This window comes from Colius striatus, chromosome 10 (assembly GCF_028858725.1).
Source record: "Colius striatus isolate bColStr4 chromosome 10, bColStr4.1.hap1, whole genome shotgun sequence".
Lineage (NCBI taxonomy): Eukaryota > Metazoa > Chordata > Aves > Coliiformes > Coliidae > Colius > Colius striatus.
This window is the reverse complement of record NC_084768.1, coordinates 19494800-19522463: the sequence shown is the minus strand read 5'-3', so window position 1 is coordinate 19522463 and position 27664 is coordinate 19494800. Positions and strand designations below refer to the sequence as shown.

The window sequence follows — 27664 nt, the reverse complement described above, 5'->3', positions numbered from 1 at the left end:
AAAACTATATAGATGCAGTCATGAAAAATTAGAGAGGCCATAGAAGTCATACGGGTGCACAGCAGTTCACCATAACTCCTCATTTTGGAACATGCCAGATTTCTTCATGTTTTATATTCTTGTTTATTTTATACTCATTATTGGCAGCACCTGGAATGCTGTTTAATGTTATTGTATGTATTTTTTTCCTCAGAAACTGTACGAGCTGAATAATCTTCATGCTCTTATGGCAGTTGTGTCAGGCCTACAGAGTGCTCCAATCTTCAGGCTGACTAAAACATGGGCGGTAAGTGAGCACAAGGACAACAGGGATTTTAGTGTATTCTTTGGAAAATACAGCATTCTGTAGCTTGTTTGCAAAGATGCAATAATAATTACAGATACTTTTAATCATCTTATACCATGTGCATAATGTTCGTAGTGCCTCTTAAGTCTACAGTTTCCTGATATTTTTTTTTTTTCCATTCTGGCATAGAAATATTTTCCTTTGAAAAATAGTTCCCAGCAGATTTTGTTAAATGCAGAGGCTTCTAATTTGGCCAAAAACACTTTTGTATTTAGTTGCTGGAAAATTATGAATGCCAGAGTGGATCAGACTTAATCATTTAAGGATTTATACTGTTGGAATTTTTTTGCTATGGAGAACAGATGGCCAGAAACTCTTGATTATTTCCATAAAGAGATTTGGAGTTTCTCTGGCTGATAACTAGATCTAGCCATTTTCCTTAGATTTCAGCATTATTTTCATAGTTAGAACTACAACATTACACTGTATATTTGTAAATCTGCTTTTGTACAGTAAAAAAATGGAATATTCTTAAAACATTTCTGGTTGATAACTGCTGTTTGACTAGAATTAATACTATTGTGCAGTTGTGTCCTCAGTCAGAAGAACATTAGGAATGACTTTTGCTCTTTGATACCTCAGAGCTGAGGAAACACTGTGCTTGATTCAGTCATATTTTGTGTAGCAATCCAGCTGTATAAGCAGAAGAACTGTGACATTTAAGTGAGATAGAAATAATGAGGTGTCTGAAATATTCCTGTGTGAGGGATCCAAGTAAATAGATCACTAAAAAGTGTTAACAACTTTCACTGAATACCTATCAACACATCCTTGCATGTTACAAAAAGTATTTTTCTGATAACAGAGTGATAACATGTTCAGTTACTAAAACTTAATGTAATTCAGTCCTGCTGAGATGGTCATCTGGAATTCTGGGCATGTTTTGCAAGTGCAAAATTAAGGAAGACATTGTTTCAAAATACCAAAAATCTCTCTAAAGTAATCCTAATGAAGTTAGCACTTCAAAATCATCTCAAACTTCTGTTTTTCTTGTTTTCTCGCGTTGAAGAATTGATGTGGCAACAGTTTTGCATAACTGCAGTGCCAAAATCTTTTTGTATGTGTGTGCATGACTTGAAACAAACATCAACTATAACCGTATGCTAATATAACCATATTAGTTACTGCCGTGGTTATGTCATTCAGAACTGGGATTCCCCAGTTTGTTTACCTGTCAATCAGAAGTCCTAGTTTGCTCTTACGAGGATTATTTGTGTGCTGTGGGTAGTTTTTGAAGTTTGCCTCAAGTGCCAAGTGACTTTGCCCACATTTCTGCATGTGTTTAGTTTCTCGTAAAATCCCAAGTGAGTCTATGCTTTTCATCATCTTACATAAGCCTTTTGAAAATTCAGATTGCAGGATGGCTCCTAGCAATGTGCACTACAAACTGATTTAGTTGCCTTTCTCTTAGAAGTTCAATTTCTAGATTCTTAAAGTAATTCTAAGCCTTTGGCCCTTTGTATACTGAAAGCAAGAAAAGAAGTTTGGAAAGGCCCACCAAGCTGCTATTTGAGTAAGATGTGCGGTAACATTCTAAAGCCTTCAATAAGAAAGGATGTTTTCTCCATTTTTGAGATAGCTTGTAGCAACTGGCAATCAACTGGGCAGATCAAGCCAGGACAATAGCGTTGAGTGTATTCACTCTCTGAAAAAGAAAAGAAAGTCACCTAATATGGTTGGAATCTAAAGTTGAGAGGAGGCATTAAATATGTACTTCATAATTTATTGTTCTTAAAAAAGATGAAATTCATGTCTTCTGACTGTGTGTCTGAATATGTCTGAAATTTGTCTCACTCATGGCTTGCACACCCTCTGAACTCTGGAAAACAATAAAACCTTCTAAGATGTGATTTGCCCCATTCAAAACTTCAAAAAAATTATGAACTTTTCCAAGAAAGTTCCTAGAAGAGAATATTCTACTTCTATTCTTGTAACGTTAAGGAAGTCTAGATGACCAGCTAGATCATTTTTGGATGTAAAACTGTCTGGATGGCCATCCTGGAGGGTGGTGGTGAATGGAGCTAAATCCGTTTGGCAGCTAGTCACAAGTGGTGTTCCACAGGGTTCAGTATTGAGGCCAGTTTTTTTTAATGTCTTTATCAATGATCTGAACGAGGAGATCGAGTGTACACTCAGTAAATTTGCAGATTACATGAAACTGGGCAAGAGCATAGTTCTGCTTGAGGGCAGGGAGGCACTTCAGAGGGACCTGGGCAGGCTAGATTGGTGAGCTGAGGCCAATCATATGAGATTTAACAAGACTACTTAAACTTTAAACAAGATTTAACTACTGTATCCTGCACTTGGAACACAACCCCAGGCAACTAAAGCCTCAGATGTGTGGCTGGAAAGCTGTCTGTTGGAAAAGGACCTGAGGGTGTTGATTTGACAGCTGTCTGAAGATGAGCCAGTAGTGTGTGTGAGTGGTTGAGAAGATCAATGGCATCCTGGCTTGCATCAGCAATAGTGTGACCAGCAGGACCAAGGAAGTGATTTTTTTTTTTTTATTTTCCCCCTGTACTTGACATTGGTGAGGCTGTACCTTGAGTGCTGTGTTCAGTTTTGGGCCCCTCACCTACAAGTGAGACACTGAGGTGCTGGAGCATGTCTGGAGATGGACATCAGAGCTGATGAAGGATGTGGAGAACAAATCTCATGAGGAGTGGCTAAGGGAACTGGAGTTACTTAGACTGGAGAAGTGGAGGCTGAAGGGAGACATGATCACTCTCTACAACTACCTGACAGGAGGTTGTAGTGAGGTGGGAGGCCATCTCTTCTCCCAAGTAATAAGTGGTAGGACAAGAGGAAATGGCCCCAAGTTGTGCCAGGGAAGGTTTGAATTGGAGATAAGTAAGAACTTTTTGAACTTTTTGCTTGAGAGGGTTGTTAGGAGCTGACTCAGGCTGCCCAGGGAGGTGGTAGAGTCCCTGTCATTGGAGATGTTTATAAGCTGTGTAGCTGAGGTGCTGAGGGACATGTTTTAGTGGTGGGCTTGGCAGTATGAGGTTAGTACTTGGACTGACCAACCAAAAGAATTCTATAAGTCTATGATTAGGACAATGTAAGCAAATAGTCATTAGACTTGTGGCATGAGGTGAGTGAATCCTGACCCACTCTGCCAGCACCCTGAAACCCCGTTTCTCCTTTCTTGCATTTCAAGAAGATTGTCTTTGGTGCAGACACACTCTAATTAGAAAGTGAAGAGCAGTCTAGAAGGCTCAAAACCCTCTTAAAAAGAGCCTTAGCTTTAATTCTCTCTGCATATGTACATCTCTCTACTGTCCTTTGCGTCCTTTGAGAGACAAAGGAAGAAAAAATATTTAGAAAAATAAGCAGTTTCAAAACTAAAGTAGCAATAACTGAGTCCTTGCTTTCCCTCACAAAAACAATGTTGTCAGCTTCTCTGTACTTCCTTGCATTGATGCAAGGAGTGGAAGCATGCACCATGAGCACATGGGAAACTCATAGAGAATCAGCTTGTTTAAAGATTATTCAAAGAGTCTGAAATGCTATATCAGACTTCAACAACGTTGTTCAAAGCAGCATGTTTTGAGTAAAACAATTAATTTCGTTCTGGTCTGAATTGAGGCCATTATTGTATCTGTCAGTGTTGTATTGTCTGGTCTTACCCTCCAGTCTGCAAAACTACAAAAGTCTTCCAAACACCAAATAGCGGCAGAATGTTTTTGAGTATTATTAAAGGCATGCTAATCTAGGCTGATTGAACTGGAACCATCTTTGAGAAGGCAAACTTCAAAAGGTAAATGTGGTGTTCCAGTGGTCGGAAAGCAGTCATGCCTGTCTCTTGTTTCCATGTCCTGGACCTGCCAGATGTCTGCAGTTTTAATGAACATGAGATGCTGTTCTTTCTGTTATTGGAAGCAAAGCTAGAGATTTCAATTAATTACTGGAATGTTAGAGATCAGTTTGTCTTCGAAAACAATTTACTTTTATAAAATTACTTTCTTCTGAAAGCCAGTGTTTCATTTGGCGGTGGTTTAGCTATTGTAATGAAGAGTAGGATATGGGAAATGCAAGTAAAAAGAGTTATTTTTATAGTGACTTTACAGAAGGGACACTTCCCTTCTACAATGTTCACACGGGTTGATTTTGAACTGAAAGAGAAAAGGGAGTATGCATAAAAATTTAGCAGTCTGAACTCTGTAATTTTTGCACTATTTGGTATCTTGTAGGGGAGGACTGTGTCTAGAACTAGAACACTGAGTCTTCTGCTGAAATATTCAGCAGTAACATCTGACACTCTTATTTCAGTTCAGAGTCAGAATTTAAAGGCAGCCTTGAAGGTGGTTTTGCAGTAGTAGTTTGAGAGACTGATAATAAAGAAAAGAAATGTTCAAAATATCAATCCAAAGAGAGTTGTTGCTGTTAATTCTGTCAAAGGGGCAGGGGGAGGAGAAACAGGCAATGAACAACATCCATGACTTTTAAGTTCTGTATTTGACGTGACCATTCCTGTAATATTAGGAGCCACTTGAATTGTTAGTTGGCAGAACAATATACACAACCTGTATTCAAGTTTGTAATGCTTTCTGTAAAGAAAAATGAATGGAATCCTTTTTTTGAGACGTTCAACTACAACGATATGTGGATATCTGCCTTCATTGTTTTTAAAATTGTGATTTAAAGATATTTATCAGATCTTAATAGTATTGGTTTCCTCTTTAGAAAATTATTTGTTGAGATATTCTTGGTTTGAGAGCTAAGGGCATCTCTTGGAATTTGGGGTTTTGTGAAACTAGATTAAAATAAAATTTCTCAGTGTATCTGACAAATGATTGTTAGCTTGCTAAATTATGGATTTGAAATACTGTGGACGTGGACAACACATGAAATTGTCTGTGTGTTTACCTAGATTAGTCTTTTGATAACTTGTATTATTTTAGAAGGATCTTCCAGGACAACAGAGTTTTACTTCATTATTTTTGAAATGCATAGTTCAAAAATTGAGCCAAAATAGCTGCTTTTCTTTGAAAACTTTACAAGTACTCATCCTTAAGGGGTAAATGCTGTAATTTTGAAGCAATTATATTTACAAAACAAACCAATAACAGCAGTGGGAGGGTTGGAGGTGGAAAACAGAGGATTATAAAAGATACCATAATGATCACAGTTCAGCTTATTTGGTTTTGCTTTTTTTTTTCCCCTAGTTACTGAGTCGGAAGGATAAAGCTACCTTTGAAAAGCTGGAGTATGTTATGAGTAAAGAAGATAATTACAAAAGACTTAGAGACTATATCAGCAGCTTGAAGATGACTCCTTGTATTCCTTATTTAGGTGAGTTCAAATATTGCTAGTGGGAGAGACTAATGACAAGTATATTTCTCTAGTAATTGCACAAACTAGACATCTTTCAAACCTTCACAAAACTATTTCAGTTATTCGGTATTGAAGATTCTTCAGTGAAGAATCTATGCCTACTAGTTGACTCAGGATATTCTGTATATGGCTGGCAAGAATTAATTTCACTAGCTTCAGAAAGAAAATATCTATTAAATCTCAAAAACACTTCAGGTTTTACATACAGAATTAGTTTTCTAGGAAGTTATTTTTCTGTGTGTTGTGTAGGTGCACTGATTGACTTCTGGAGAAGTAATTAAACTGTTATGCCTGCTAGCACTCACAGAGCTAAGTACTTGACTGTTATAGTAATGATAGGTTTTCATTTATGAGAAGCTGTAGATTTCTAACCTCTGAGATAAATAAATGTAGATCTTGGGGTTTGGAACACACTAAAATCTGGAGATATTGCTGCATTTAATTATACTGAGGTGACAAGAGAAACTGGGTTGTTATGAGCAAATCTATTTTATGGAGTAATTATGAGAAAATGACTTTTCCTGGTGTATCCGAAAACTAGATAAATATGTTTAATATGTATTGCTTTTGTTGGCAAGTTAATTTCTCAGTTCAGTTTGTTTAAAGTGATCAGTGTGCTGCTTTTTCTTTAATGTAGCTTTTTGATATCATAAGATGTTGATAGTCAAATAAAATTAAGGAAATATTTCCCATTTTTTCCCTTTTCCAGAAGAAAAGAGTTGATATTTTTTCAGATACGAGATGCACTTCACACCTAAATTCATGATTACCTCTTGGGGTCACTACAGGTTATTAAATTGCAATCTCTTTCCTGAAGTTTGATACTTCCTTTACTCAGCTGAGCTATTAACCTTTTCAAGATTAGTAACTTGGCAGTCTGCTTTATGCTGTGATCTCTGTGTCCGTAACAGTATGTTTTCAGTTCCTTCATAGCTTGGTATGAGTGACAACACCATCGTTGTTAGAATCCAGAATGAGGCCTCTGACATGCATATATTCAGGTTTTGGAAATTGGTTGACTTTTCTGTGCTTTATATTTAAATGGAAAAAATATTTTGCTGTGGAGAACCAATAATCATTTTAATGACATGCTGTCACTTTTTACTTCCCTGTTACATCTCTTCCAGAAACATCTATTAGTTCCAAGGTGATCTTAATGACTCTTAGTTTCCTCATTCAAATCTTGGTAACTGTTTGTGTCTAGAATGGAAGAATTGGTATGAGTGTATTTTGTCTGACGTGCAGGTGTGAAAATTGCTACTGTGCCATACTATCACATGCTACATTTATTGTTGCCATAACACTTAAATCTGGTCCTGAATTGAGACAAATCAGAAGCCAAGCATAATGTAATATGATTAAACATGTCATTTTGTAGCTTTGCCATCATGTGTATGTGTACACTATACATGCACAACATATGGTTCTGAAATGCAGTTCCTAGCTTTCCAGATGTTTTTTAACCCAGATGCCATCATTTTGAAACACAATGCCAGGCTCAGATTGTTTCCTTGTCCATTATAAAAGTCCCAAGTCAACCCGATGTTGGATTTCTTAAAATCTTAATGATACTCTGACGCTTGCCATGATGGTCTTCTGATACTGGTGAACAGAAAAATGGTTATGCTTTGGTATATTTGTCTGACACTTCTTCAAAAATGTCGCCTTACTAAGTGCAAGTGTATATTTTAAAAAGAGAAAAGGTGAAATGTTGGAGAGCAATGTTTTAAGTTTTGTTCAGTTACAGATATTTTCCTCAATATGTTAGAAACTTGTCTAACTTCTGCATGAGAATAAGCTTTGGTCTTGATTTGATAGTTTTTCTGCAGTAAAATGTCTTTCTTCTTCACTTTGTAAGAAAGAAATGCTCTTGGCTTTGACCTGCTGTAGTTAAATGTGTTGTGACCTGGTTTCATATGATATCAACTCTTACTAATGACATGAGTGCCATCAAGCCTTCCTCAGTTCTGGAAAGGAATAGCAATGCCCACTGCTGCACTCCCTCTAAAATTAATTTGTTAAGATTTAAGTAAGTGGCAAACAACCCAAAATTGCCTTGAAACTAGTCATGATAAATCTGGATCTGTCTTTCAAGATTGGCTGTTGAGCCCATTTTTTCTCATTTGATCAAAGTTTTAATCTCCAGTAACACCTGAGTAGATTTGCAGAAGTATTATTTGTAAAATTTCCTTCCTAAGGCATTTTTAGTAATCTAAGAGTCATGTGGAACAGAAGTAACTTAAATTGCTTGTTTTACTTAATGGTTTAAGCTTACTGGTTATAGGCTGTACTCCCAAAAGGATCTTTTTCTGCTGTTACTTCTGGTATAAAGTCACATACAGGAGGAGTGATGCTTCTGATTTAAAATGGGTGAGAAGTCTGCAGTTTGCAATTGTGATAATAAAAGAAGAGCTGGGCTGGGGCTTACCTCTCTGTTGGTGTGGAGGTCCTGCAGTTGCTGTGCTCCCTTAAAAGCTGTATAGAAGGTTGCAGAGAACCAAGCCTGCCACAATGTTTGTCATTGCAAATCCCTGCCAGAGAAATAGGGACATTGGTTGTGAAGGTCATAGAGAAAGGGAAGATGTAAAGGAATTCCAGCTGTGATTTCAAGGAATATTTTGCCCTTCAGAGATCACTAGATTTACCCTATGTAGCCAAATATTGAATATGGATGTGGAGTGTTTTTCATGACCATTCTTAGCATTGTAAGATAAAGCTCGAGTGACTTCTTTTTTTTGTGCGTGTAGTCTTTGCAGTGGGAATGGAGCCACAGAAATACAGGTCGTTTTCTTACTACCAGAGCACTCTCACTGTGGACAAGATAAAGATGTCCTTTCACATTTAACTGGAGACGAAAAAGGGAAAATGTTTCGGTTCCTTGCAGCAATATGAGTGATGTGATTCCAGAGTCTAGAAATGTGAGTGAGAGCAGCACATTGTCAATGTGGATTCATTAGCTTAAGTATGAATGCTAAGAGCTGTGCAACACCAATAAAAATGTTTGGCTTTAGGTCCTCATTACTCAATGTGGGATATGTCATAACTGTTGCATCACCTAGCCAACTAAAGTAGATAAAATGGGAGCTGTATATGTGATGTTATATTTCACCTTAAAATAAAAACACATTCTCAAAGGGAGCCTTGCCATGGAGTTCTGATTAATTTGAGATTATTGACAATGAAACAGTTCAACCACATTTTGAGAAGTAAGATGTTTATTTAACTAAGCAGTACTACCTTGTGGAATATTTTCTTATAGCTGTCTTCCAGGAATTATATCCAGAAACAGAAAAGCTGAAAACAGTTTATTAAAGTATTCATCTGATGAATATTCAACTACCTCAGTGATAATGTTTGCAAGAGACTTTGGAAACATGTGAAAACTATGTTCAGGTTTAGGACAGATGAAACTTATTCAAGGTCTGCTTGGTTAAATTTAGACTGATAGTACGGGATTGGTGAAAGCTGTGTCCTTCAGACAGTTCGCTTCTGAATATCCAGTGCAATAAGCTTGAGGGCTGCTACAGCCTCTTTGGAAAAACTATTCTAAAAGAGATGTGGGAGAAAACACTTTATTTACCCTGCTTTTAGAATTTGATCTAAAAGCTAAGAACTGATGGTTACAAGCATTTGAAGGTAGTGAAGTGTTGTACAGAGTATGAATCAACCTGAAAAAGAGACACTATGCTGTCCCTCCTCATAATCTTAAATCAGCAACTTAAAATTTAAGTCTTTCCTTTCAGAGCACTGCAAAGCACAGTTTGAGCTTTCTAGGTATATTTTGTAATAATGTTTACTTAATGTCATCCTCCAGATTTAAATTGGAGAAGACTTACTTTTTAGATGTCTAATATATAAGATTTAATTAGAAGGCTGAGTGCAAGCTAATTTTACTTGGAGGTTTCAGCAAAGTACACCTTTCACTGACTGCACTGAATAAACACACACTGTTTTTGTAGCAGGCAAGAGATTCGTGTGGTAAAATAAGATCTTTTCCAAGGAAAGGAAATCTGTCCGTTGAATGAACTAAAGCTGCTAGAAGTGTTCATTAAAAGAAGGTTTTGGTGGGCATTTCCAGCTTTTAAATTTACCTGAACTGCTCTTCTATCCAGCTACCATACAAAAAAACCCACCCAAACCTTATATAGATAGTCTGAATGATAAGTGTTTGTAATTAAAAAGCATTTTCTAGAACACTCAATCAGTGAGGTCTGTACAATCTTTGTAAAAAACAAATATTCCTTATATGAACAACAATTTCAGAATTGTGACCTTAAATATTCATGTTAGTTAAAATTCTTGGAATTTGGGAATGGAATATACTGGGACTAATTCTCCACTTCCACCAACCCCAGGGAGATATTGGTGAAACTTACTGGCTTTGATCTCTGACCAAAGATAAAATCACAGCCCTTGCAGCCGTATATTATCAATGAAGCTTTATCTTCCAGAGAATGTGTTTTGAAAGGAGAATGCTATTTTTCTCTCCTCTGAATTACAAGTGAGGGTTTGCCTTGCAATTGATATTGACTAATTTAACATTTGGGTAAGTATGATCAGTAAATAAGTTTATATACTGGGAAGAAAGCAGTAGTTTTTGAGACTCTGGCATCTAAAGCAAACAGCTGCTTGTTGTTTCCAGTTTTGAAAGCATTTTGTTTAGTTGCAGTATGTTGTATAGGTGTTGTTAAAGACTGGAGAATACACTTAGAACTGACTTTTGATCTGTGGTACACCATGTCAGCAGAAAGCTGTGTTAGAGGAAGACTTCTAATGTTCAGAGACTTGGTCCTTCTCTAAATTAGTATGTGTGAACACTTCTTCAGACCTCACTACTACTAACTGGAGTGGAAGAACAGTCTTCAAGTATGAAGTCATGATTTTAATATCGGGGCTTTTAGGTTTTGCATTTAAGTTCAAAGTATCTTTGAACAGAGAGGTTGAAAGTAGAAAAAGTACCAAGCAAATTGGTCATCTTATCAATAATTTCATATAATTATTTTTCTTACTTTAGGAACATTTTGCCTAGGTATTTTACAGAAGGTAGAATATGTAGATCTAAGGAACTCCCTACAGCACTAAGAAATTGTGTATTTTATGTGTAATTCACCACTTCATTTTGAAATAATTATTTGTTGGAAAAATCCCTCTGCTGGCAAAGCTAGAATACCTTCAGTTTTTCTTGTAGCTTCTTGAAGTAAAACTTAACCAGTGATGTGAAGTCAGATTTTCATTGAAATTAATACCAGTATTTTTAAATAAATTGTTAAATAACTAATCAATTTTCACATTAAAGCAAGACAATGTCATTTCACATATTTACATTTAAGGGCTGAGCTAACCTGAAGAAGCATAAGCTTTTTAAGTGAAAAAGCTTATATCTTGTCATGTATCTGGAATTTTTTACCAGCTTTAATGACTGTTTACATGAAATACGTTGGACTTGAACAAAGATAAATATGCTTTGCAAGCACAAACATCTGCTTTTGTGAATATGTGTTTAAAAAACCAGTCACAGTAGAAAAGGTTGCTAAAAAAAGGAGAGTGGAACACAACGGGGTGAGGGGGGGAAACCAGGAAAACTGTAGACCTGCTTTTTGCAGGGGCAGATTGTGCAAAATAATGATTAAAAAGTTATACTTTATTTTTCTGGAACTCAAGCACTGAGAAGTTTATATGTGATCACTTGAGCACTGTGGGATTTTTCTCCTCAGTCTATAGGTCTGATCATCATTTGAACTGCTTTCAAGGAGTAGGAACCTCCTCGGTACTCAGCCCAAAATATTCCATCCTGATACTTGCTCCTGTAGTGGCCTCCTCTGTACCACACTCCGTTGAGGTTAGAGTGGGCACATGCGTTGTACCACCAGCCGCCTTTGTGAAAGTGGGCACAGTTTCCTGTGGGACAAAAAAATGGGTGAACCTCAACATCAAACAAGAGGTGAAATGGTAGCTCAGCTTTTGTACTCTGGCTTATTTTTAGAGAGAACTTTGAAGTACTTCATAGCTCATTGCATTCATATCAACTGCTGCTTCTACCTAAATTATAAATTCTATCGTAACAGCAACCATTGCTTGGAAAGGGGATTATTGACACAGTATTTAATGCGACAGCTGGAAAATGAAGAGGTCAACTCTTGTCTGACTACCAGCAGTGCTTGTCTGTGAGCTAACATTCAAGGAACTCAGATTATGTACTGTTTAGAAATACTTCACTGGAAGCAATGTGGGTTGATACAGTCCCAAGCAGCACACAGGGCCACAGTTCCACAAAGAGTTGCTTGTAACTTGTGTAATTACTGTTACAAGCTTTTTTAACAGTTTGCAGGATTTATCCATCTTTATGGTTACTGACAACTGAAAAAAAGCAATTGAAGTATTATGCTCCTCAACCTTTATTTTACTGCCAAAGCTTTAAGGTAAAAGCTGAAGGAACACAGCATGAAAAAGATATCCTTTAAGGAGAAAAAAACAATGCTTGCTTTTCAATATTGTTACATAACTAAGCCTGTGTAACTCCTTTTGTGCTGTTCAGAGGTCATGATAGTTACTGTTACTTGGCACTGATCTGAGATCACCTGGGCAGATATTCTGACTGCAGAGAGTTATAAAGTGATAAAGTGATAAAGATGTCATTGAACTAAACATAAAGCTTGTTCAAGTCTGTCTGCAATAAGAGTAACAGAATTTGAATTAGAATGGTAGGGTTGGAAGGGACCTTCAGAGATAATCCAGTCCAACCCCTCTGCTAAAGCAGATCCACCTAGATCAGCTCACGCAGGAACATGTCCAGGCAGGTTTTGAAGACCTCCAGAGAAGGAGACTCCACATCCTCCCTGGGCAGCCTGTGCCAGGGCTCCCTTACTTCAAGTCAAATAGTTTTTTGCATATGTTTAAATGGAACATTTTGTGTTCCAGCTTCTTTCCGTTACCCCTTGTCCTGTCAACAGGAAAAGAAAGTGCTGCCCCAACCTCCTGACACCCACCATTTAGATATTTGTAAATATTAATGAGATCCCCCATCACTATCCTCCAGACTAAACAGCCCCAGTTCCCGCAGCTTTTTCTCATATGAAATGTTCCAGTCCCCTGATCACCTTGGTAGCCCTGCGCTGGCTTCTCTCCAGCAGTTCCCTGTCCTTGTTGAGCTGGGGAGCCCAGAACTGGCCACAGGACTCCAGATAAGGCCTCACTAGGGCATAGTAGAGGGAAAGGAGAATCTCCCTCAATCTGCTGGCCACATTCTTCTTGATGCATCTTTCAATAGAGTTGTATTAACAGCATTTACATAGTCATTTCAGCTATGTTCTTTCTTTTCCTCAAAGTGGTGTCACTAATGGAATCTACTGTATTCGCTTTTCCCATACATTCTGGTTTCCTTACCTGAATACATGTCCCTGTCTCTGTCCAGTGTTGTGAATTGCTTTCCATTGTGCCATATCATGGAGTCACCTGCATTTCCTTGGTATGTTCCTAAGCGCAGCCGGTAGAATTCACTTTCAGGTTCCAGGCGGAAGCTGCTGTATTCAGCATAGACTTTCTTATTGCTCCAGTCCTCTAACTCAATCAGTAGTCTGTAATTATCCTGATTGGCAAGCATATAAATATTTTCTAGTCCCAGCCAGTACTCTCCATCGATGTTTCCAAATCCTTTCTGTACAAAAGAATAAAAGTTGATGTTAGCTTGGTTTTTCTTGTTTGTCAAAATGCCTTTCAGCAGGAGTATTATAAATCATTGGAACTTGGGTACTGAAAGCCTTTAAGCTTCTCACTGCCTGCTCACTCCATGCATTTAAAAGCTTTGTTTTGCTGCACTTGGCCTTTTACTCAGTTGGATGGGTAGCCACATGAAGTACTGTCAGATTTAGTACAAGTGGAAAAACTGTTCTGTGATGTTCTCTTCTTTTTAAGATCAGGGGAGAGAGAATAGGGAAACTGAAACAATACATTTCTTGGCAAAGCTAGGGGTATCTATAAGAAAGTCTAAATAATGAAATTTAGGGGATTATATTTCCAGGTTGGACAATATATTAAAAGTGTCCAGCAGTGTGCAAGGTAAATTCCTGTTGCCTTTTTAATGCCACTAGTGGTGTTTTTTTACTGTGAATTGAATCACATCAGTTATCTGTGTTCTTTGCTAGATTTATTAGAAATGAAATATAAAGATGTCCTTCCTTTCAAACCACAGACTACCAGCGCAGTAGCTGTTAAGTGATGTTTTATCTCTGCTGCCTCCAGTCCCTGCATAAGCCAGCATTGTTAATGTCTGGTGTTGTGGCTAAGGGAGGTGCATCAGCCACTGGAGGTGTCTGTCACACTTCCTAGTTTTTGAGGTCTTCCTACTCTCCTTCTCAGGCCATTAATTATGTAGGACCTATGTTAATTTCCTGCTTTGAATCACTTTCCTGGGAAGTCTCTCTCCAGTAGATAAACAGTCTAGACTCCGAACTGCAGCTGCAGTTTCATGAGTGCCTTCAGTTGATCTAGCATAATGCTGCTGCCAAAAATGGTAGCGGTGCTTTTCTCCTGGCTCACAGCCACATTTGCAATACTTCCCCTGCATCAACACTTCAGCTGTGCAGAGAGATTGGGAGAGAAGTAGAAATGTGGACATGGGAGACATTTCTGTTGTGATACAGGCATTGGTTTAAAGCCAGTCACAGAGATGTACCGTCAAGTATTTGAAGTTAGGTAACAGGAATACCATCTTCAGCCACTGTAATTTAAGGAGAAGCCACCTTCTTTTCAGAGAAGGAAAGACTTTGCTACTAAGGAATGATTAACATTTGGATCGTTATATTCCAGAAATGCAAAAAGTAAAAACCCTCACAGTAACTATATATATGATATTGTTTTCAGATTACTGATTGAGTTAAATGTGGCTCACTTTTCAGATGCAATACACCTGGCAATTGTAGATCCGCTTAAATTGAGCACAACATCATAGGGAAAAATTGTGTCCTTCGTGTATGAAGTCAGCACATTGTTATTATTATTTTAAAACCCCAAACAAATGGATTTTCAGATTTCCTGTCTAACATGTAATTGCTCCGAAGCAGCATACATTTGTCATTCTAGGCATTGTGACTGCTAGTGCATAATGTCACAACAACAGATAAGAATGTATTTCCCTTCATCAGCCCTGCATCTTCAGATTTCTAACCTAATTTGAAAGGTAGAAATTTTCCTAATGAATTAAAAGGAAATAATTTCTAAGTTAAGGCCATGATCCCACCAAGGTATTGATGTGCTTAAATGAATAATTCCACTGTCTGAAATTTCCTTATTGATAAAGGAGACAATTAAGCTTTTCAATTGTTTGTTGTAGTTCTCAATGTGTTAATAAAAATCATATGTTTAGGTCTCTGTAAAAAGTGGCTTCTGAGTCACTGTCTAGAGTAATGTGTCTCTCTGGTTATGGTGCTGTATATTCCAAATATAGGCAACTTCAGATAACAACTGAGTTCATACAAAGTCAAGTAATGCCAAGTAGGACATTGCCTCTGAAGCATGGTTGCCTCTGACAACTCTTTTCAGTTATCATTGTTTGTAAAATGAATTGCACTGTTTAACTAAAGCAGCTATCTATTTCCAGCTCTTCAGCATTTGTCATTGAGTATGGCCATATACTGTGAGGAATTGCATTGGAAATGTTCACACTATCTTGATTGCAATAGATAATGCCACACTGAAATGAAGCAGGTGATTTTCTTCATTCCAGAATTTACCTTGTAACTGTCCCAGTTTCTGAAAAAGTTGACAGATCCATCTGTTCTCTTCTGAATAACTGCCCATCCTCCAGGGTCCAGGCTGTTCTCACACCATAGCTGCATTGGCTCATTACTGTTTTCAGGTTTGATCATATAAATCCCACTATTGGAGTGCCCAGCTTCCTTGGCTTGTTGGCAGTCTTTGAATGGACCTTTTTGCAAAGAAATACTGTGAGCATTCAAGCTTGCCTGTGCAGTGCACATTGTTTGAGAATATTTTCTAATGGAAATCAGTAATTCAATTAAGGTAAAACTACCATGGAAAACAGTGTAAAATGTTCCTGTCTTAGATTAATTGTGTATACACAAGTAAACATGTCAATATCCCATATATATATATTTAATTTTTTTAAAAAACAAAACTTCAGTTTTTCTAAGCAGATACTTGACTTCAATTACCAACACTCAATATGTAATTTTGTTTACTGTATGAAAGATTTATGCTCCGATTCTTGATTGTCAAGAAGTACCTATTTTCTCCTGTGCCGTTCTCGTGAATGGTTACTTCACTGTCCTAGTGCACTCATTTGAAACTGGTAAAAGTTTAAAACCAAACAAATCCTAGACACCTAAACAACCCACACCACCATTTCAATACATGAATAGTTTGAGAAATATTTACTGTCCAAGTCTAGTGGAATTTAATGAAAGAGTATTCTTTCTTACTGCATAGCTTTCCTGCCTTTCTGTACTTACTCAGTTCTAGGATCAGCCTGTTAGCTGTGGGTAGGAATCTTTTTTAAGTTTTTGTCACCCTGTTATGATATGTGTAAATGAAGAAAATATACAGGCAATGCAGGAGGACTTTTGAGCAGCTAAAAGGGCTCACATACTTGTTTTCAGGGCTGTGATGCTACTACTGTTGACAGTACTACTTGAAAGCTCTATTCTGGACAAGGTGAGTAGTAGTTTTACCAATACTACAGAGAGAAGAGCATCTGGTTATTCTGTAAGAAGTGTGCAGCTTAACATATATCTGAAAACTTTGCCTAGTTTGCCTTTCAGTTTTTGCTAATATTTTTATTTTCTACAATTTATATTCATTACTTCAGTTGATATAGAGAGATTGGTTATTTAGTAATGAAAAGCAGGCTATGTTCTGATGGGTAGTTGGTGGATGCCCTAATTGTATTGGAAAACTCATTAAGTCTGGAAGTAAATTGCCTACAGCTTTCTTCTCATTTGAGAAAGCTTATTTTCACAAACATACATGGAATTTCAGAGAAAACTCATCAGTCATAGAAGAAGCTATTGTGCAAAGAGGCATGGAAGGCAGTTGGTGAAGACAGATGTTCTTGAATCAAAAGTAGAGGTCGAGTGACCTTCATTGCAGATTAAGGGTTACATGACAAAAGCAAATTGAAGGTCGTGCTTCTTTTAGTTTTTTTTAAGTAGTAGTTGACAGTTGGATAAGTCTGTAATTAACGACAAATCCATGAAGCGTTTCATATTAGAGTTCAAAATAATTGTGTATCTGATGAAGGTGACTAACTGGAGCTTCTATCTGTGACAGTGCTACCAAGAACGCTGCAGATATTGAGCCATGGTTTTTGTCACTCTTCCAGTCTATGCAAGAGTAGTTTAGGAAAGATATACTATAGCTTTGGTATATGAGTGCTTTTTCTCTTGTTCCCAGTCAAAATTTCCATGTAGGCTGTGCACGTGGCAGTTTGTCAGATAGACAGGTAATTTCATGGGCTAAACTGAGTCATATTCCCTTTCCTCAAACTGTCTGAAGTAAATTTGGTCTCCATGTAAGTGAATGGAGAGGTTGTTCTAGAATTATTACTGTAATGCAATTATTACATTAGGAAAGACATAAACACACAAGTAGTATTTTTCTCTAGGGTTAATTGAATATTAATAGCTTAATTAGATGTGCTATGCATTATTTCACATGATTTCTACTGGAGGGGGAATTGAGGACTCAATTTTCATAAGAAACCCAAGGATTTGGAGTAGCTTTTAAAGCAGACAGATTGTAATAGTCTTTTTCTTTAACATCCTTTGATCACCTCTGAAATTCATTTGGCATTAAGGTCAGAGCATGCAACTTGTCTGCTTTTCCGTGCTCTGATTTGTCTATGTGTTTATCATAAATTAATGCTATAGTAGAGGTAACAGACTTCTGCATTTAGGTAAGGAAATTCAACAAATCACATAACTTGTATAGCCTTGAATCTTTTTTGAGAAGGAAATTCTTTGTTCTATGTAATTATTTTAAGTTCACAGAACTGATCCATTTCTTGTTCAGAGGACAAGCCGAGATCTGTGTAAGGTTCTCCACAGTGCTGGTGTGTGTGGAGGCTCTGGCTAATGAAAAATGCACAGTTATCTTTAAAATCTTACCTCTGTCAGGAATAAGTATCTCATGCATATCTACTCCTTTGTGGCTGTGTAGACTTCAGTTGCTGAGACAGTTGTAAGTTAGAAATACTCTGATAAGACAATCTGTTAAAATGTGTGATCACTTTCCTTCACATCTACTTTACAGCAGAATGATCTATACTAAATCATACATTTAAAACAAATTTTAGAAGTGAAATATTTAAGTTGGTAGCCCAATAAAATTAATTCTATTTTAAGATGCCAAATATTATCTTGAGTGGATGATGTAGAAGCTGTGCTTGTGTAAGCTTTATATAGAAGACTTTGGAAATGGTAGAGGAAAATTCCAAAACAAAATTATGCTTTTTTTAAAAGATGTTACGTTATTAACTGAGAGGTATTACCATCAGAGAGGAGGGTGTGTCTAATTTTCTAGTTACTTTTTGCAACATAATGGTGGTAGAATTTGGGGACACTGGATATTTTTCAAATTATTAAGATAATTGTGAAAACTGTAGTTTATGGAAACATTATTCTTCCTCAGTTTTTAGAGCAACTTTAGTTTAAACTAATCAGAATACTCTTTAGAAAATACAATCTCATTCTTCTGTTCCACATATATTTTGAATTTTACTCTCTACTCACAATATCGTGATTGTACATTGACCCTTCTGTAAACTTCTATACCATGCAGATATTTGCTAGGTACAGCTTCGTCAAATGCAGTAGAAGAAAGCTTTGTCCAGTTGTTTATTCTCTTATAACAAAGTCTTTGACAGGCCTGTTTCTAAACGGGACAGTTTGGTATTTGCTGGACTTTTATTATGTGTAAAGGTGGCAAAAGGAGTCATCTTTTAACTGTCATCTTCATTCAAGAGTCATCTTTATTCCTCTTGACAGATAATTCTGGCTCTGTGCACCATTAAATACCCATGCACTAATTTTAGTCAGAGATTATAATTGGGCATTGTGTTGCAGTTTACAAGTTTTGATTTTGACTTTTAGTGCTGTAGCAGCTGTAGTGATTCTTAGCCCCCATTTTCCTAAGTCACTGCAAGAAACACTTGCACTTCAAACTCAAGAATCTAGTACTCAATTGAGGAAGCTGAATAATGATAAAATAAATGCCCTAAGATTTCTGTATTCAGTCACAGAAATGGGTAGAAACTCTGAACTTGTAGGGATAAACAGCTTAGTGAAAACCATGGTAGATCATTTAAAGGAAAATATTTAGTGCTATTTTACATTGTGTACATGCAGCAGATGTATATTGGGAGAGAAAAGATGCATTTCTAACAAGCCCATGAAGGGTGGGTTTTCTGGGAAGCAGGAAGTCAACATTTTCTTAGAGTTCTGCTTCTGCTCCCTGACCAGATGTTAGCGCAGTGCTTTTATATTAGCTGCTTCCTATGTGTCATGATGTGCAATTTAAATTCTCATGACTTCTGGCATTTTACTTGGGCTTGTGCCCGAGTATTCTGTGGATCCTGAATAAAAATAGTTCCTCCTTACATCAGCAGTTAGTTGTTTGTAATGCTGTAGAACAATCACAAATAAATGTTATTCCTAATCTTGGAAACAAAGTTGATCTTCCAACTCAACTGTGACTAAAGGCAATTTAAAAGCAAAATAACCCAACAACACAAAAAAAATAACCCCCAATCAAAGCTTTTTGCTTTGCAAGCTAACAGAAGTCACGAGCAAGCTCTTGAAATGGATGTCTGAAAAACTTGTTCTTCTGAATCCTTCATTTTTTTCTTATAGTAATTCTGTCAAAATGTTAATTGAAAATTGTCATAGAATTTGGGGCAGCTCTGAGGTAGTTAATTTCTTTGTCACTTGTTTTGTTTCTAGTGATAAATGAATCTATCTCATGACCTGAAGAATGTACCGCATGAAGATGTAATACAATCTTCTGAATGTATTTTCATAATATTTATGGTGTTAATTTAAGTTGCTGTCCCCTACTGACATCCCATTACTAGGGAAGTAGTTACTCATTTAAGATTTTTAAAGCTGACTGCACCTAATTGGATCCAGCCTTGCTTCAATTGTTCTTGCAAACTTATCTTACTCTCTTGAATGTTTGAACCAAACACTTAGAGACTTGTTGTGTGACTGTGTTGGTAGATTTAGATGTTCACTTTAAAGCAGTCTGTAATAGAGAAGTAAAGTTCTTCTAGCAGGATTAACTTCTGGCAAATGTATATGTAAATGTAAAGGACAACTACTTAAAATTACTTCATTTATTTAAGATTAATTTGCTTGTTGTATTCACCATTGCTGATTGCTGTGACGTAGCCTAGTAGGCATTGTCGGAGAAACAAGGCTAAAAACTAGAAAGTGTATAATAATATTTCCATCCCCATAATTCACAGCCACAGACAGAAACCCCGATATTTTGACTCAAAGGCATACATTTCTCAGAATTTCTGAGTGTCAGCTGTTTCATCACATCCATGTTATGCAGCTATAGGTTAAGAAAAAGACTGTTTGGTAAATGAAAGCTTTCCTCAGAGGTGAGGAATTAGAAACTGAGGATCAGGAGCAAGGGCTAGCTGTACCAGCTATTTCTTTAGCCAGGACAGTTTCCCTCTGCAATAGAGAAATCTCAGGTTAGGTAAACAGTTATAGGTAACTCACCCTCGTTAATTAAAGCCAGTGGTGGTACTCTGAAAGGACTCTTTGTAGGAGAAGTAGCTGGATCAGGCGGTGGCCTTACATCTCTGTCTCTGGGGTAACCTGGGTCTCGCTGAATCTCATTACCCCCCAGAAGAATGGGGGTGTACGGCTGGCTGTTAGGAATGTGTTGTGGCACAACTTGAACAAGAGGTGGAGACCCATGAGTGTCCTGTCGCGAGAAGATTCTCAAGCACTGCTCTTCCAGCAGCGAGATAGTCACAGACTGATTATTTACAAGATCAGTTAGTGCTGCGTATTTTACTTCAAGTTCCTTGTATTTCGTTGCAATTTTCAGCATTTCTGTTGTAACATTAAGAACTTTGTTTTCCAGTTGGGAAAGCTCGAGTGAGTTATCACGCTTTCGAATTATCTCATGCAAGAGTTGCATATAGAGTTGGGTGACCCGAGAGTTCATATTACGACTTTCTTTCCTTAGTAACTTCACTTCATTTACAATGTTTCCATCCACATCCACTACCAGTTGCAAAATGTCAATCTCCCGCTTTTGCTTGGACAGCACATCCTTCAAGTTTTCTATGTCCATTCTTGTGACTTCGTCTTTTCTGTTACCAGTACCTGGTCCATTAGTATTCACGCAAATTGGCCCTGTGATTTTTTGTTCTGGGACCAAGAATGTGTAGCCACATTTCTTCCCTTCCTCTCCACCATCTGCTGAACGAGGATGCCTCCGTTGGGATATTTTGTTAGGTGTAGATTGTTCTGTACAGCGCCCAATAGACAACAGCAGGAATAATAGTACACCCAAAGTCCATTTAAATATATTCATTTTAAAGCAAATATGATGACTGTCAGAAGAGGCTATTGAACAGATAAAAGATAAAATCATTAAATTGGAGCCATAACTAAGGCTTCTGTACTGCTTGAACTGCCTAAACTGATGGGTTTGCCATCCTTATTTGTATGTACACAAGTCTGTGGAATCTGTTACTTGGATTTAGATTCCATTAGATTAGCTTCAAAGCATAGCTTTCTATTTTGAGCAGCAAACCCTAAAATTGAGGTACTGGATTTAGTAGTGAAGTTGTTGCAATGGATAGATTTTCAAAAGCAATGTTCTGCTTATATATTATACTTTCATTATAAATTTGGCTACTTAGATGTGTACTCACTGCAATTAAATGCACAAGGTTATAGAACATAAGGAGTGCTTGTTTGCTTCAATGGAAGGCAAGTGGGGAGACAGTGATAGTATTTCCAAAAATATTTTATGTATTTCTCAATTTGGATTATATCCTCTTTTAGCTGTTTTATATCTCTGTAGATGTACATTTTTTAATACATACCTAGTCATATATATACACATTTCTCAAATTCATATGTACACAGATATGCTAGGCTTGAAAAATACACATGTAACACTGGTTTTGGACACTAGTGTTAGGCAGGAGATTATTGTAAGACAGATGTCTTACACATTGAAAGTGACCTGTTTCCTTTGTAAGGAAAACCTATAATGCTGTACTGCATATATGTCCCTACTTAGTTGCCTTTTAAGATGAACATTTAAAATTGTCACACTATTTTTGTATGTTTGAGAACATTTTTATCCAAATAACACTGAAGTATCAGGTGCTGTCACTATAAATGCTATACTGAAGCTTTCCATTCACCTTTTAAAGTAAATAATGTATTTCTTTTAACTCTGTGTGGAGAATCAAGATGCAGTGATAAATATCCAAGAATGTTTTCAGAGATACTTTCTACATTTCTTTTGAAGTTTTATGTTTTCATTTTGAACTCTTACACTTGTTGGAGTTAGAAGTTCTCTGTCTGTGTGCTGACAGACTTAAAATGAATTATATTTGTCTAATGTGGCATGACTGAATGCAACAGCTGCATAAGATTAGGCCCTAGAACGTTGAAATTATTCAAATGTCTTGTGTTCTAATGTACCACATAAAGCTAAGCGGTGATGGTTTCTTCTGAGAATCTATCTGGTAGGGAACATATATGCTTCCATTGAAATGTTGATGTTGAAAAAACTAAGCATCTTATGATGTTGCTTAGCATGTTTGAGCAGCTTAATGCCTAACTTGTTGTACAAGAATAGGTTCCGAGCAAGTTATTTACCTGGAGTTTTAATCAGCTTAGAAGGAAATGAAAACACTGTTTCAGAAATTTCCTGATGTTCTGGGCAAGCAGCTTAAAAAAATATAAACTGTTTATCCAAAATATTATGGAATTATAACCTAATATATAAGACCCAAAAATGACAAATATTGAGAAATAGTTTCAGGGTGTTTTAATCAGATGTGTTGTGTCACAGATTCCCAGGTTTAGCTGTTTAGGTAGTATCATAACTGTTAGGAGATGAAGTGGTTGAAACTTGAGGATCAGTTTAGACAGCCACAGTTTCAAACCCTTCTGCAAGTCTGCAGTTGTTTGTAGTGAGTGAGGCTGCTGAAACACCTGAATGCAGACCTTGGAAAATAAACGAGAGATACCATGATAACAGATTCTGTTACTTTAAAATACCTTATTTAGCTCCTTATGAACTGTCATGTTTTTTAAATTAAAACAGACTGTCATTTCCCTTGGTTCTATCATGTTTCTGTGTCACTCAGTTTTGGGTCTCAGATTACTGTAGAAGTTGCATTACATATGTTCTGGCATGCTGATGTTTTATTGCTTCTGTGGGAGAAAGTGTACAACTATTCATAGCAACAGAAACTTCATCATCATCTTGTCAGAGATACTCAAAGCTGTGGATAGGGCTTCAATACCATTTTACGTGTCATGCCATTCTCTTTCTTTGGGTTTCTTTCCCTTTCCAGACTGATCCTAAGGCAAAAAAAAAAAAACCCAACCAAATAACTTGTTTCCAAAATTACTCTTTGATTTATTATTTTAAAAAGTATTTTAAATGAACAAATTTCCAGTTCAAAAGGGAAAAAAATTAAACAGTAACTACTATTTTTAACTTTCCCTGCGAAACTACCGTAACATGGGCTGTTACCCCGAAAATATTGAGTCACTTAAATATTAGATTGGCAGGGATGAGCAAGGGTGGAAACTAGTATATATTTGGCAATTTGTTCTGACAAAGACTGCTTCTCCCTGAGCACTGTAGGTCATTATGACTGAATGTAATGGAAGTGTTGCAGGTAAATGTGGATATAGGATTCCTTCTGTGTCAAAACTGCAATGTCAGTACATACCTTTATTCAGACTATTTATTAAAATAATATGGTCAAATGATAACAAACAATTATGCTGTCCTCTAAGCCTTCATTTATAAACGTGTAAAACGGGAAGAGAAACAGTTTTTCAAAAAAGTAAATGATAATACGGCAAATGAAGATCCTCTGAACATGATACCAATTGATCTGAGAGCTCTGTTATTCATGTTACATGTACTTACTTTTGTGTCAAACTTTGTCTAAGCAGCTAAAGTCAATAAAACCATCTATTTCCCTAATCTCCAGACAGAGATTTCTGTGGGGATTTTTTAATCATAAAATGGGGTCCAAAGCATTATAAGTAATACTGATATGGGGAAAACACACTTATGTATGTGTGTTCACATGAATTTCTGATATGTCTATGTACTTGAGTAAGTTACCTTCCCCTGTATAAACAAGTGCTCTTCCAGCAAGGCACTCTGCTGAAATAACAGAATTACTTTCAATTGTATTGACTGGGATCCAGGAATAATATGGTCTTGGGTTTTGTTAGTCAGATACATGATGTATTGAGTCATAGAGTTCTCCTTCTCTGAGATTAACAGAATCTGATTCCATTTAGGAAGGGCAATCTAAAAGTCCTCAGGGATTTTCAAAGTAATCACTAAAAATGTGTCACTTTTAAAAATGGTAGATTCATAGAAATTTGCTACAGAAGAGATTTGTAAATCTTTTCATACTTGATAATATTAAAACAGAAAAATATAATCACATTACCAAATTTTTGAGTGGGTTTTTTTTGTTTGATTGCTTGGATTTTTTTTGTTTGTTTGATTTTTTTTTTCCTGTGAGGATCCCTTTATACTTATTTGAAGTTTGTATGTGTTTGCACCATTTTAACAGGCAGGTACAATGGAGTGATGTGGGTTACCTTTGGAAATGTGTCATTTAGGGGCTCCAGAACTCTCTATAAAACAGATACTGAAGACATTAAACATCTAGTGATGTTTGCTGTAGGAAATTTTGCTTCATTCATTGGTGTATAAATTTTAAGGACCAGACCAATAGGGCATATTATGAAAAACAAAATCCAGTAAAACAATTAAGACCTGAGAAAGCCATGTAGTTACTGGCAAAAGTTTAAAGGTTCAGAATTTCTGTTATTTGAAGTAAATTCCTGTAAAACTTTAAATGATGTTTTTTTCCATCATAGTTCAGCTCACTCTCAGGGCAACAACATAATAGTAGTATTCTGTTATTTGTTTTGAAATCAGTATTTCAAAATTGGACCTCTGAAATTGGAAGACAGCAAAGGAAAGTTAAAACCTTGCACATGACCAGTTTATTGCTTTAAAATTATTGACTCAGCTGTTTTAATTTGTGAAAGATTTAGGAATTGTTCTAAGCAGCATAAATCAAAACCTTGGCTAATGATGAATGAATGGAGACTGGTGTCCAAGACACACAATGCAGACTTCAAATCGGGTTGTTTGTTGTTGTTTAGATTGTTCTCTTTAATATGTAAAGAAGCACAAAAGGATAGTGAGAAAAAAGGCTCAAGAACTTGGAAAGGATCCATCTTTCTTGTTTGTCAAGATAGCTTCAGACTTTTTTCCCTCCTATAGCTCCTAAATCTTAATTGTTTGTTTTGTGTAACACTTGATCTCTTCTTTTAGCATCACCCTCTTCATTCTCTCTTAATCATAGAATCATAGAATGTGTCAGACATTTCTGAGAGTTTAATTCTTTTCCATTGTTCTGGATTATTTACTGTGATTTATTTCCCAAGTCGGCATGAAGAAAGCCAAAAAGCAGAAAATTATGGATTAGCAACTCTCTTTACTTTTATCTCTGCTTTTGTCTTCTGTTTATAAACAACATTCTTGTTTTAAAAGTTGACTTTCAACTTCATCCTTCTCCCTCCCTCGACAAAAGAACTGTAACAAACCCCTCGATTTTCCACTCAAACATGAAATGCAACACTTTATTATGAAACAGATCTTTATTTACAAACAAACTGCTGTTCAATTGGGGTACAATTAACTTCCCTATCGTTCCACAAATTGATGAAGGAAGGGATTAGTGCCTGTTGCAGTAGTGTCTTTGGGTTTTCAGCTGTACAATTGTTTGTGCCATAAACTTTATTATATTCTGAATCAATGCATGACTCAGTTTTCTTGGTTGCTTGTACAATTCAGACTACTTACACTGCTCAAAAGTACCAGAAATAAAAACTTACTTGAAATGATATGCAATGATTGCTACTCACAGATGTGCATTGATTTACTTGGGACTTATTACAGTGGCTTTATTAAGGTATCCATTTTCTAGTTCTAGTAATGCTAAGTCTATGCTCTGGTGTTGGGTGAAATCCAGCTCCCTTGAAATCGATAGGATTTTTGGCTTTTACTTTCTGGTAGGATCAGAATTTCACATTAATGTGTTCACAACACCCAAATTACATGCCTAACAATCTGTTAGTAGTAATTTTCTGTAACTGTAGATAACAAAATCTACAGAAGATTTACAGCTACACAACTGAAACTTGTTCATCCTTACAGCTGGAATGAGTTAGTTAGTCTCTGCTCTTATGCAGAGCCCTTTTTAATTCTTTCCAAGTTTCCAAACTCTACCAAATGCCACAAAAGCGAGTTTTCTACTTTAGTTGTCAAACTTTTCCCAGGATGAGAGATTTGTTTCTTCACAATTGTGTGCAGAGGGAGATGTATGTAGAATTCACAAATAGCTCAAAGTAAGAAAGAATAACTTTAAAACTTACCAAGAAACAAAAAAGTCTTCCAGCTGTTTTGCTTCTGTGGTAGACGGAAAATCCAGAGGCCAAGTTGCTTTTTCTTCTTGTGTTACCCGATGCTGTGGATTGTTAATCTGCAGTTGGAGTTGAAAACTACTTTTGTCTTTCTCTGTTAGATCCAAGCTGTATCGAGGAACTGGGTTTCTCCATACGTTAACCAAGCTAACTAGTCATTAAAAAAAAAAGGGGAGGAAAAAAAAAAAGTAATGTTCCAGTATGTGCTATTCCAGAAGAGAGAAAGAAATGTTTTTGGAAACAGTAGTGTTTTACTCTCACATGCAGAAGTGCTCTAACTAGCTACAGCTGACCCAGATTCCATATACATCACTTTTGGACAGTTCTTTTTTTAAACAAACACACACTCAACTTAGCCGTTCAGCCCACCTATGATGTCACCGTGAACACACTGAGAAGAAACTCCTCCTTCGGATTTCCTATCCATACCCTCCAGAAAAGGAGGGGGTAGGGAGGCTGAGAAGTTAGGAACAAGGAAAGATTGTTTGCCAGCAGAAGGGAGGGTACCATATGGCAACAGGCTGTGCAAGAGTTCAGCAAGCAATTACAAATCAAACATTTTTACTACGCTGCCTAAAGATGCCTTTCAAGTTATTACAGTACTGGGCTTCATTTAGAAGAAAGATTCTTTCAGGCTGATAAAACTCGATTTGTGTTGCTGGGAATAAAAGGGGCAGCCTGGCTGGATACAACAGGAAAAATGAGCCATTTACAGTCTAGAAGAATGTTCAACAGAATGTCGCATTCAATTCTTAACGTTCACTTAATAAGAAACAGTTCCACTTGTTAAATGCATGTAGTCTCTGATACATGTGGAAAATGTTAAAACTGTGTGTGATGGTTTTGAGCAGGTATCAGAATATTTGATAACATCTGACTGGTGTCAGAAGTAGCAAAAGCCACGGAGATTGTGCTGTGAGGAAAGCAGAATACTGTTTTTTAGTTCTGTCAGTAGTCAGCCAGCACTTAAGTGTGTTCAGTTTGCTTTCACCAATCTTTTTGCCTTCTTCACAACCAATTATATTTGGAAGAGAATTACCCTAGTATTTTTTCCAAATTATTTTAGACTTCATAAAAATTCATCAAATAGCTTTGGAGAACAGCTCTCTGCAGAAGAGTTCTTGATTTAGCTAGAAGAAAAATAAAAATCACTGCTTAATTGAGCAAGTCATTCAGAAAGATAATCCTACAAATACTGTGGGCTGTAAAATCCTGCATAATTTTGCAGGTG

General features: G+C 36.7%; 2 protein-coding genes across 6 annotated transcripts in view; one reads left to right on the top strand and one right to left on the bottom strand.

Moving 5' to 3' along the window:
• RALGPS2 (Ral GEF with PH domain and SH3 binding motif 2) overlaps window positions 1–27664 on the top strand; it is a 117533-nt gene that overhangs the window by 50371 nt on the left and 39498 nt on the right. For all 5 annotated transcript variants that reach the window (XM_062003416.1, XM_062003414.1, XM_062003415.1 and 2 more), the window contains 2 exons: window positions 194–286; window positions 5515–5641. In XM_062003416.1, the coding sequence (XP_061859400.1) occupies window positions 194–286; window positions 5515–5641 (220 nt within the window). The remainder of the gene's footprint in view (window positions 1–193; window positions 287–5514; window positions 5642–27664) is intronic.
• Window positions 11394–26462, bottom strand: ANGPTL1 (angiopoietin like 1). Its single transcript, XM_010202654.2, has 5 exons — window positions 26386–26462; window positions 20425–21282; window positions 15412–15605; window positions 13067–13337; window positions 11394–11581 (listed from the first exon to the last, which is right to left on the bottom strand). The coding sequence occupies exons 2-5, from the start codon at window positions 21248–21250 to the stop codon at window positions 11394–11396; spliced, it is 1479 nt and encodes a 492-aa protein (XP_010200956.2). The 5' UTR covers window positions 21251–21282; window positions 26386–26462.